General features: G+C 48.9%; 1 protein-coding gene across 1 annotated transcript in view; it reads left to right on the forward strand.

Moving 5' to 3' along the window:
• The window catches only part of NFATC2 (nuclear factor of activated T cells 2), a 70,282-nt gene that overhangs the window by 21,153 nt on the left and 37,069 nt on the right, over positions 1 to 12,060 (forward strand). The window contains exons 5-6 of the mRNA XM_062504791.1: positions 886 to 1,058; positions 10,656 to 10,796. Coding sequence (XP_062360775.1) covers positions 886 to 1,058; positions 10,656 to 10,796 — 314 coding nt within the window. The remainder of the gene's footprint in view (positions 1 to 885; positions 1,059 to 10,655; positions 10,797 to 12,060) is intronic.

A 12,060-nucleotide genomic window follows, 5' to 3' on the forward strand; every position in this document is an offset into this window, starting at 1 on the left:
TGCTCCCTGTACCCTCCCTTTGTGCAGGGACACAGTGAACGGGAGAATGAATATCTGCTCTGCCAGGCTCTTGCCTTGCCTGGGAGCAATGTCCCAGGGCTTTGGAGGATGACACAGTGACCTGGGCCGGGCTGCAGAGCCCAGCTGTAGCAGTAGCACCTACCCTGTGCACAAGGAGGGGACAGCGGTCTGGCTCCTGCTTTGGAGCTGAATTCCACGTGCGTGGATGGTGCAGGCAGTGCGGATTCTGTCACCAGCTCAGCTGCTGTGACTCCTCAGAGCTGCCCAGGTGTGGGAAGGGCAGCTGTGCAGTCCCTGGCAGCTGGGCTGTCAGGAGAGCTGCTGATGGAGCCTCCTGCCCTGGGGTGGGCTCTGCACTGCTGTGCTTAGCATTGGGGGAAACAAGACTTGGGGTTTTAATGCTTGGAGAGCAGGTCCAGCAGCATCCCCATGTGCTGAAACAGGAATGATTCAGGCAGCAACTGACAGAATGAGAGGACACAGTCTCAAGATGTACCAGGGGAGATACAGGTTAGATATAAGGAAAAAGTTTTTCATGGTGAGAGTGATAAAGTACTGGAATGGTCTGCCCAGGGAGGTGTGGTCACCATCCCTGGGAGCGTTTAAAAAAGACTGGATGTGGCAGTGGGTGCCATGGTCTTGTTGAGATGTTAGGGCATGGGTTGGACTCGATGACCTTGAAGGTCTCTTCCAACCCGGTGATTCTGTGAATATTCTGTGAATTCTTTGAGTGTCTGGATCCTAACCAGACCAAGTACTTAGAGCTGCTCTTCACGCAGAGGTTGAAGCAAAGCTCTCGAGCAGAGGTGCTGATCTGCGGGCTGTCTCTCACTCTCTCTCTTTCTGTGTGTGTGTGTTTTGCAGCATCGACTGCGCCGGGATCCTGAAGCTGCGCAACGCGGACATCGAGCTGCGCAAGGGCGAGACCGACATCGGCCGCAAGAACACGCGGGTGCGCCTCGTGTTCCGAGTGCACATCCCCGAGCCCAGCGGCAGGGTCGTGTCCCTGCAGGCGGCCTCCAACCCCATCGAGTGCTGTGAGTACCCCTGGCACCTCCTCCTCTCCGGGCTGGCGCACCCTGCCGTGCTCCGTGCCCCCCGCGCGGCGACCGCGGCTCTTCCCTGTCCTGGAAGAAGTTTTGGGGGGCAGGTAGCTCTTCAGGGGGCTCTGAGCTTGTGAGAACTGGTGCCTAGAGAGGCTGATCTGGAGCAGGGACTAGACAGTTAAAGAGTGAAGTAGGTATTTATTGATACACCTTGGGCGGTGCAAGGGCCTGGCCAGGGCTACACCCAGGATGGATCCCAGTACTGAGTTTTTACACCCTTGCAAGTTCTTACACCCTTTTATACCTTTTCTACAAGTTTTGGTCCATGTACACATTGGGGTCAACTGTCCAATTACAGCTCCAGGTCATGAAGTCTCAACTCCCAGCTTGCCCCTTTCCCTTTGCCACTGTTTATGCTTTTTGGGTATGGTTGTCCTTGATTCTCCAGCTGAAAAGGGATTGTTGTGAAAAGAACTTAGCAGCACCCAATGTGAAGTTTCAGAGTTGCACACCAGGCAAAGAATCTGGAAAATAGAAAAGCTAAAACTTAAGGCATCACAGCAAGCTCCAAGTCTGGGGGCTTCTGCAAAGTTTATTTATTAGGGTGCTGCTGCTGGATGCTGCTGGCTCTCGGGTGTTCCCTAGGAGCAGTGGGGGTCTGTGTAGGGACACACTGTAGTGTCCCTGTTGCTGAAGTGTGCAAGCTGCCTGCATTCCCGGCTTTATTTTGAGCGGAGGCACAATCAGAATTTGTCCTCCACAAACTGGCAGTGGTGGTTGGAGGTTTGAGTTCAGACTGGGCCAGTTTCGAGCACTGTGGCCAGTCCTGTGTGCCAAAGGAGTGACCAGAGACCTCTGGTCTGAGCTGTGGCAGGAGCACAGCTGGAATCGAGGGACAGCTTTGATTCTGAGGCTCAGGTGCGCTCTGGTAATTTTTTTTTTTCTCGCTGTCAGTGCCAAGGGGTGCAGAGCTCAGGAGGCTGAAGCAGGGAAAGCACAGGCTGTTCTGGTATTCCCCTGAGGGACAGAAGAAAACTGGCAGTTTTGATTTCTGAAGTGCAAATCCCATAAGTGTGTGAGCTCACAACCTGCACCTCCCACTCATTATAACTGACTGGATCCTGAGAAAGAAAGCCCTCTGATGAGGCCCCCCATGTCACAGTCATTTCTGGAAGGGCTCTGCCCACTTTACTGCTTCCTGTGCATCCTGTGATGCTTTTTGTTGTTAAATGGTGCCTTTTTGGTGGTTTGGGGATTTCACAAATATGTAATGAACAGTTTTCCTCTGCCTTTGCTGAATGACTCACCCCTTTAGCAGAACCTGTCTTGCCATAAGTCGTGTGAAGAAAGCCATCGAGTCTCTCATTTGTGAGTTGTATTTACTGAGATGCAGACTTTACTTAAATACAACTGCTTAGAATGAGAGGAGCCAGTTCTGGGTGGGAAATCAAACCGGCTAGTGAATTATTGATGGCAGCTTTTTAAAAAGCAGCACAAATGAATAACCAAGGCAAGGCTGGGAGGGGATGATGGCTCTGAATGATCTCTTGGCGGTGTTTCTGTGAAGGTACCGACTGTCAGAGCACTTTAGCAGCTGAGTGAAATCTCTGGGCACTGTGATGGGGAAGGGACAGCAGTGGGAGTAGCCACCACCTCTGTCCATAGGAAATTGTCCCGTTCCTCTGTGGGAGCAGATGGCTGAAACAATAGTGGCCTCCACCCCAAACGTGTCCCTGCTGAAACAAAGGTCCATTTGCTAAAGGAAGCGCTCAGTGAGGAGCTCCTGGGGTGGGGAAGCTCCAGGTGTAACTCCTACACCCTGTGGGCAGGAGCAGGCTGGTCCTGGATCCCGCAGGGAGCCCCATACATCACCCCCCACCTACTCAGATTCTCCTCAGGAAAAGCAAGCATGAGTCAGCCAGGCATTTCTAGGGCCCTTCCACAATGGCACGTTGTATTTGTGCCCATCACTGCATTTCAAGCAGAAATCCAGGCATGGTATGCAGAATAAATCACATTTTTCTGAACTGTGTGCACACACCTAATTTGCCTGTGCAGTGACTGCTGTGGCAGAGCCTTGGTTAAAATGTTGAGGCATTTATTTTGAGATGTCTTCGCATTGATGAGTCTTAGGGGCATAAAGAAGCCAAGAGTGGAGATACCAGTATAAGTGGCTTATTGTTAGTGAGGGTTTTTTTGTTTTGTTTTTTTGGGGTTTTTTTTTAATAATTAAAGTATTAAAATGTTGGCTGCATAGAAGACAGCAAAGCTGCTATGAGAAAAAAAATGTATTTGATTCCCTAAGGAAATAAAGTAAGAAAGTTTTATTTTCAGAATAGTGGATATACAAGCAGTTTGGAGAGGTGTGTTAAGCACTGTGCTGTTCTGAACTCAAGGAAGCAGGGTATGAAGTGATCTGGAGTAACAATTTAGATACTCTGCCATTTAGTGGGTATGTTGCATATTTAGCACTTTTTCTTGCATTTCAGTAGCATTTCCTGATCTCAGCCTGGTTCTGGGAAGATAATAAAAAACATCAGTGGGCTCAGCCAGCATTGGCAATGCAGCCTAAATCTCACTAGAGGTGGTAACCAAGCTCAGCTTGTCCCAGACAATCTGCACACCTTGCAGAGCCCCAGGTAAGCTCAGTGCCCTGCCAACGAGGGCCACTGGGGCTGGGGGATGTTTTCTTCTTGCCCCACCTTCTGTGCTGCTGGAATTCACTTTTTCCCCTTTATTCTCTGGTTTGTTTGGGTGTTTTTTGACCTGGCTGCCTGAGAACCCGTGTCCCCAGGGGCTCTCCTCAGGACCCCTCCTGTGTGGCAGCAGGAATGATGTCCCTTGGTGAGCAGCAGCTCCAGGATCACTGCCCGTTCCCCTCCCCAGGCTCCCCCTGAGCTCTGCTGCTACCAGCAGAGTATCTGAGTGCTCTCCTCCCCAGAAGCTGATCCCGAGGAAGTCCCACCAGTGTCAGCAGATCATTAGCTGCAGTGAAGCAAGAACTGTGAAATAGCTGCTTTTCAGAGGGCTGCTCGGTTCCACCTCATCTGTGTCACATTCAGCACTTGACAGATTTTCGGAGGGGATTTCACAGGTTCAAAGCATCATCCGGAGTGAGTTCCTCCCCAGGCAGCTGTGTGGGAGGACCGAGGGGGAGATATGCTGTTAAATGATAAGTCGTGCCTTAAAATGCACCTCAGACCCAGACAAGCTTGCACAGTTCAGCAGCTTCTATTCTCCTGCTGCCTGTTGATTCATCCTGAAGCCACTGAGGAGGCCAAGGCATTTGAAATCCCTCTGTTAATTGTAGCAACAGGCCATTGCTCAGTTAGCTATGGGAAGCCACTCTCTTGTAGGTGTGTGCTGGAAAGGTGAGAGAATCCCCAAATCCCTTTTCCTGGTGTTGTCCCACACCGAGTCACTAAGCTGCCAGGGAGGTGTGTGGGATCCAGAGCCCCGAGTCCTGCTTGTCCTGGCTCCCTGTCCCCTCCTGCTCAGGGCTCTGTGTGTCCAGGTGTCCATCCCTGCTGCCACAGGGATGCTTTAGGCATGGAGCAGCTGCTGTTGGGTGAGCTCCTGCTGGGCCAGCAGGGCTGTGACAGAGCTGCTGGTGGCACTGCAGGGGAGGGCTGAGTGTCCCTTCAAGCACAGCCACGTGGAAAATCAGCCCTGGAAATGTTTGGCACTCACAGATTGTTATCTTTGAGCCATGAGGATGATCTCTCAGGTCCGTTCCTTTGCCTTTCACCAAGAGCTGGGGATTGTATCTCGGGGACTGGGTGATCTCTGGTGTCACAGAAATTGTTGGCCCTGGGCTGTCTCTCCAAGAGACGGGTTTGCCATGACCTCTGGGGGCTCAGGCTGGGTGCCCCAACATCTGCAGTTGTGTTTCCACTCCTGGACTGAGGCATCCTGGAGCAGAGGAGGAGCAGGATGGAATCCAGGGCAGTAGGGCAGCTCGTTCTGCTCCATGCTGCCAGCAACCAAAAACTGCTTCATGCAGATGTCTGAGTGTGAGGCTCTGGAGTGTCCTCCACTGTGGCCCAGTTTTTATTCTAATGAATTCTGTCAAACCTTCCCAAAGCCTGTCACAGTTCTTGCTTTGTAGAATCCATGTTTGCTGACCATGTTTGCTAAATCTCTTAAAATGCAAACTTAAATTGCATTTGGCACAAGAGAGGGAGACTAAAATTTTGTTCTTATAATAGATGTTCCGAGGTGGTAAAAAAGCAAAACAAACAAAACTTATTGCTAAAGAACCGTGTGTCCATCTAGAGGAATTTAAATAGTTTCTATTATTGACTGTATTTTGTTCCATTAAAGTGGGTCAAATTTCTTATTTCCCTTTAATCAATTTCCCTGGAAGTTTCCTTTATTTTTCTCTCCTTCTAGTAGATTTTCCCATAATATTAGACAATCTGAGCCTATGATTTGTGACACATTAATAACTACAGAGGAAAGAGCTAGTCATGTAAAAGAATGTTGTCTTGGCAAGGCAGTGGTTGCTTTTCCTCAGCTGGGAGTTGTGCTGCTTGGAACACAGCAGCAGGCAAGAAGGAGCCCTGCTTTATTCAGAAAGCAAAGCAGAAACAAATGGTCTCTTTGCCCTTGGGAGATACCTATTTGCAAATTTAACCATAGCCATGATTATTATGGGAGTATCATGGTTTCCAGTTGAATTAAATGAATTTTCCCCCCTTTAATTTCAACTTCAAGACAGTCACGCTGTTGGCTGCAAGTGCAGCTGACAGAAAAAACAGTGCTTTCTCTAAAGAACATTTTCTCTCTCTTGAAGCGCAGAAGGTAAAAGCTAATTCTGACAACATTTGAGTGTGCAACCAAAATATTTCCGTGTTTAAAGTGGGAGCGAGAGCGAAGGGAATGCCTGCCCCTTCTGCAGGCTGCCAGGGGTAAACTCCTGCTTACTTCTTGTCTTTGGTGCTGCTGGTGGTAAAAGCAAAGCCCCCCAGCACAGCACACAGAGCGTGGATTGCTGAGCAGAATTTGGGCTGAGCAGATCCCCTCCAGGAGGGATTGCAGGGAAATGCTGTGCAGAGCCAGGGATGAGTGACAGAGAAGTGAACCGAGGCCATGGTTTTCCTGTCATTCATCACACACTGCCTTGCTGAGCTGGCTGCAGTTCATAGAAAGTATCACACTTATCTGACACTGCTGCCATCGGTGCTTGTCACTCCTCCTTTGCAAGGACATCGTAAATTATCTGCAGAGGAGGAGGTGCAGAAAAGCTCTCTATTTCTGGTGCTTTTTGCTTGGATGGCTCTGCACAAACTGCTGATTAAGTCTTGCTGGCAGCAAATTAGAAACTGTTGTCAGTCACACTGTGTTCTTCTTTTCAGAGTGTTTAGACCACATTTTCAAGGTTTCCCCAAGAGGGCTGGAAATTAGCTTTATTTACTTGGTTCCTAAGTCTTCCACTGCTCCATACTCCTACCAAGAGGTAAATTATCCCATCCCTCTGATCAGAAATTTGCTTCTCTCCAGGGTGTCTTGCTGATGTCTCCCTGGTTCTGGAGATGTCTCCTGCCCTTGGTCCTCCCATGGCTGCCCAGCCTTTGTCCTTCCTCCCACTGCAGAGCTCAGGATGCTTCAGGGGGTGATGGGGGGGATCAAATCTCTCAAACATGAATGAGTTGGATAAGTGTTGAGCACAGCAGCTCTTCTCCTATCAATCCTACCACAGGCAGCTCGTGGTAAATAAACCCAGTGTGACAGCAGCAATGAATTATTTTCTTTAGCTCATTGAGGTTTGCAGTGAGGTGGAAGAATTAATCCCCTAACAAATTACACCTCTGCTATTACTTCCAGGGGTCAGGGGCTTTTTAGCAGCAGACACCCTGCTCTATCTGCTCTTCTCAAACCCTACAGGAATCAGTGGCTGGATCAAGAGCCTTTGGAGGTTTGGAAAGAAATGTCAGGGGTGGTAAGTCCCAGCTCAAAGGCTTCCGGCAAGCTGGGGTGAACTGGGGCTGCTCTGGGCAGGGTAGGGACAGAGGTGTCCAGGGATTTGTTCTGGGGTGCCAGTTGTGACCCCCACCCCTCTTAAACAGCCACATTTTTGGTTTATTGGTTGTGAGTTACTCAGAGGCAGCAGTTGCTTTGTCCTCACTGAGCTGCACGGGAGCCTCAGTCCTGCTCCTCCTGATCAGGACGATTCTATCACAGGGATAAAATCTCTCTGATGTCTCATTGCCAGCTGTGGGGCCAGCAGAGAACCTGAGAGTTCACAGAGAGCTGGAGTCAATGCTGCAGGCGTTGGAGAGAGCGTGGAGAGGCTTCACTCTAGCACGAGTTCATCACACAGCTGTAGAACATCCTGGCTTGGAGGGGACCTTGAAGCTCATTGTCCCTAGGACACTCATTCAGTGCCCTCCCCCTTCCACTAGACCCGGCTGCTCCAGCTGAGATTGTCCCTTGTCACCTCCCAGCAGCAATGGGTGACACCCTCATGGGGGAGGCTGGAGCTGTAACAGACTTCTCCAGGTTATCAGTTTTCTCCAAATACCCTTTTTATCCCCCCCTAAAAGCCAAATCTCCTCTCTGCTGCAAAAAGAGAGGGATGGATACAGGTGGGGAAGCAGGACCCACCTTTGCCTGCCCTGGCACCCTCCCTCATGGTCACTTTGTGTCCCATGTGAGCTGCTCAGCCTGCCGGCCCAGGGATTGAAGCCATCCTCACCTTCTCTCCAGGAAGGGGCTGGGGGCTGGAGCTCTGACCAGAGTGGGTCAGGGGAGCCTGGGTGGGCTCTGGGCAGCGGGGGCTGCTCCCTGCAGGCGGAGCTCACTGGAGGTGCTGCAGGGCTCTCAGACAGTGGCTCCCTTTCTGTCCTGTGTCACTGCATGCCTTGTATTTCTTGGCACCGCGAATCCATGACATCTTGATTTTCAAACAGTCAAATAAAATAGAAAAATAGTGTCCCCTGTTAATAGGTTGACACACTGCTTCAGGCCAAGTGTGAGTATTTCTATAGCATTTGCTTTGCTGCCTTATGTCAGTAACTGTTGCTATTGAAAGTAAACACCCCAACTGGTTAAATCAACAGTGTTTTGTTTATTCAAAGCTCATAAACTCCAGTAGCTGTAGGTCACTTTATGAAGTGCCAACCCCTGGGGGAAGAGAAGGAATAGTGTGAAATTATTGCGTGCAGCGCACCCATCATGAGCCTTAGAGGAAGGGGATTTATTAACAATTAATATTTCTTGCAGAGGAAAAAAAGAATAATCCTATTGAGGCAGCTCCACAGTGAGCCCTGAACCTCTGTACTGGTGGAAATGGGAAAGGGTGTGAAGCCTTCTTACACACTTGGGTGAAAGAAGAGACCTAGGAAAATGAAAAGTGGCTGGGGTTTTTGTTATTAGAAAATTATTTCAAACATCCCAAAGGGAGGAGAAGAATTCAGGTAAAAGAGGGCAGGGGACACCCTCCAGTGTGGTGTCTGCACTGGGGAGCTCAGCTGGAGCTCCTCCAGGTGGGATCATTCTGCAGCACAGCTCAGGCACAGGAGGTTCTGGACACCTCCACTTGTCTCAGGGCAAGCACAGCTCTGGGGATGCCCAAAGTCATCCAAAATTCAATTGAGATGAGTCAGAGTCACTTCCAGGATAAAATTTGTCCTTCCTCATGCCAAAGGAGCCTTGAAAACCACTGATCTGGGATGGCAGGTACCAAGCTCTGTTACCACAGTGAAGCTGGAAAGAGATGTAATCTGGAATTTTGGTGACTTGGGATGTTTTTTAAAGTGAAATTTGGTGATTGAATAGGAATAGAGAGTGTCCAGGGCAATGCTTAAGTACTTAAATGTTTTCTCTTGACTGTTCTAGACATGGTTTTTGATGATTGCTATTTACTCTTAAGCCTTTGAGGTTACAGCTCTGTCAATGTGATAAATCCAATTAGGAACTCATCAGGAATGTTAGTATTTTGGGAAAGAAATTAATCCTACAGCCATGTGAAATAAATTATCAGCTTCTTTGAAAATAATCTGAATATATATTCTTAACTGGCAGTGTATTAGCCCAGATGTTGCATACTTGAAAAGAACAACGAGTCCTAAGGTAGTTTTAAATGGATTTCAAAACTGCCTCTCAAATGGCATAAGAAAGTTACAACTATTGAATTACCTCTGTTCTTTAATAAGAGCAAAATCTCTGTCTCGTGACTGAAGGGTTCAGCAGAGCTAGAAGAGTTGCTATGAAAGGTTTAATGCTTGCGTTTTCTCACCAAATACTCCAACATTTTCTCCAGGTGACGAGAGAATTTAATCTTTGTGAGGGCTGCAGAGCAGCAGAGCAGTGCCAGGTCAGGTCACAGCCTGCCTGGGTGTGAGTCAGGATATCTGCCTGCACATTCAGGATCACATTTCCTCAGCTCTGGCTCAGCAGCCAGTGGTGTTCAGTGAAGACACAAGTGCTCAGGGTCTCTGTCAGGGAGAGCTAAAATCCAGCCAAGGCAGCTGGGAAAGAGATGAGCAGGATCCTCTGGAGGCCTTTCCAGTTGGGGTGGATGAATCTGGAGGAGTTTGAGTGCAGGTCGTGAACTCACAGCTCACCAGCCCCAAGCTGCTGCCCACCTGGTCTGGTCCTGATATTTTCCAGCTGTCTGTGTTGTAGGAAACACTTCTCACATCTTCACTTTGTTCAGCTCCTGCTGCTGGATAGCAAACAGTTGGGATGGCTCTGCAGGGATGGTGACCAGGGCTCTCCAAAGCTTTTCCCACCATGCAAATGGCTGCTTTATGGCATCAGAGGAAAGGAGCTGGAGAGATGGTGCTGTCCTGGTTTTCTGGCTGGGGAAAGAGAGAATAACTTGCTACAGTCATGCTCCAAACCCGTGGCCAAGACCAGTAAAGACCTTAGGAAGCCTTGATGACGTCCGTGTCCATCTGGATCCCTCCCTACCTTTCCTTCCCTTGCCTTTTATGATCAGACTCAGTCTGTGACACAGGGCCCTGCTCCTCAGATGTTCAGAACTTCTGCAGAACAGGCTTGGAAACACCCTGGGCTGCAGCAGTCCTGGTGTGACCCCTCCTGATCACAGCTGGGGCTGCGTGGCTGCCCCTCCTGCGAGCCCAGGTGCCCGGAGATGGAGATGGAGCCACCCCCTGTGCCAGGCCCTGTCCTGGGGCAGACAGTAGGATTTTGGAGAAGAGGTCAATTTTCACCCCCCGCCCCCCCCGAAAGAATTCAGTGTTATTCAGTGGAATCCTCTGTGCAGGTGGAATTTTTGGGCTCTGGAGCTGTAGTGTGCCTGCACTTGAAAATTTGGCCGTTGACTTGGAAACAGGCATGGGCAAGTTTCAGCTCATTCATCCAAGCTGTCCTTTCTCAAGGACAAGGAGCAGGGCCAGCACAGCTGAACCACTGCAGCCAACTCCTGAATGTTTCCAAATAAAATGCCTTGAGTAAGTTTATTTTTCCCTCTCAGACCTAAATTTAGCACCTTGGAGAAGCTGCTTTGGCAGTCAGTGGATGGTAACGATGACAAGATCAATCTGTGGATAGTTTTGGGAAGATTTGGAAAGTCCTGGTAAAACAGAGTTGGTTTCATTCATGTTTGCAATTTGTCCACAGCCCAAAGGTCTGCTCATGAGCTTCCAATGGTTGAAAGACAAGACATTGACAGCTGCCTGGTTTATGGAGGACAGCAGATGATCCTCACTGGACAGAACTTCACAGCAGAGTCCAAGGTGGTGTTCACAGAGAAAACATCAGGTAAGGCAGGTGTTTCCTAACTTTCCCTAATGGGATAAGGCAGATCTGTAGTGCCAGATCTCATCATAAGATTTGTGCTCAGGATTAACTCTACTCAAGTGAGTAGTGCCATTCATGTAAAGTAAAGCCATGTGAGTCAAGTTAGACTTGGGAGCAACTGTTTGTGTTGTTGCTTCACAAGAATCCAGGCTGGGAATCAGCAGGGACTGTTGTCAAAGAAAGGAGATGAGCACTACATGTTCCTCCGTGCTTGTTTGATCTCATGTTTAGTGAATGCTACTGGAGAAATCATCACTGAAATGAACATTTTTTTTTTTTTTAATTGATGTGAACTACGGGCAAAGATTGTGTTTTCTTCCCTTTAGAAATCTGTGGAGAAAAAACAAACATAGTGTGTCTTTTTATATAAAGTTATTTTATACATGTAGTGAGATACAAGAATCCATCCCTTCTCTTTCCATAATTTTTATTGTAAACTTTGTGTTCCCTTTGTGCTGTTAAGAAAACTTGGTGCTTGGAAGTTTTCTGTCAGTGAACTGAGGTAGAGGCATCTTAAGTGATATATCCAGTGACTCGCAAGGTGTTTGAGAGATTGCATTGCCCAAGTGAGCAGCATGTGCATGGTCTATGGGGTAATGCCAGTGGGGGAAAAAAGCAAGAATTGAGCCAAAAAATGAATGTACACACATGGGCACCAGCTGGTGACATGGAGGGAACAAAGTATTCTGTGGGTCCCAGCTCCTGCCCACACCAGCAGCAAGCCAGGCTGTTTGTGCAGGTATGAAAGGCTCTGGAGAGCTGTGCAGGTTCAGAGGAGCCTGTGCAGTCAGAGGAATTCTTTTGGCACGCTCTGTTTCCTTTCAAGCCCATGGATTAATTCCTTCCCACTGTGCTGCCACTGTTCCACCATGTCAGCACCTCGGGAGGGTACATGGGAACATCTTGGCAGCCTGCAGTGCTACCTGTCCCAAAAATGCACAGCAGCAGCTACAGGAGATGATCCACTCAGAGGAGAGGTAGCTCTTGATGCCATTTCGAGGAAACATCCCAAACGCCCTGCCCCTATTTCCATATAAGAGCAGAGAAGGCTCTGGCTGGAGGAGATGTTAGAAAGTAAAAAGAGCAACAACATTTTCCACACTAAATCTAAAGCTTTTCTTCCCTGCTGGGGAAACTGCAGGGTTGGTGTTTTGTTTTTTTTTTCTCTTTTTTTTACCTTCTGGTAGGAGAGAGACAGGACTTATCCCAGAGGCAGTGCCCAGTC

This window comes from Cinclus cinclus, chromosome 18 (assembly GCF_963662255.1).
Source record: "Cinclus cinclus chromosome 18, bCinCin1.1, whole genome shotgun sequence".
Classification (NCBI taxonomy): Eukaryota; Metazoa; Chordata; class Aves; order Passeriformes; family Cinclidae; genus Cinclus; species Cinclus cinclus.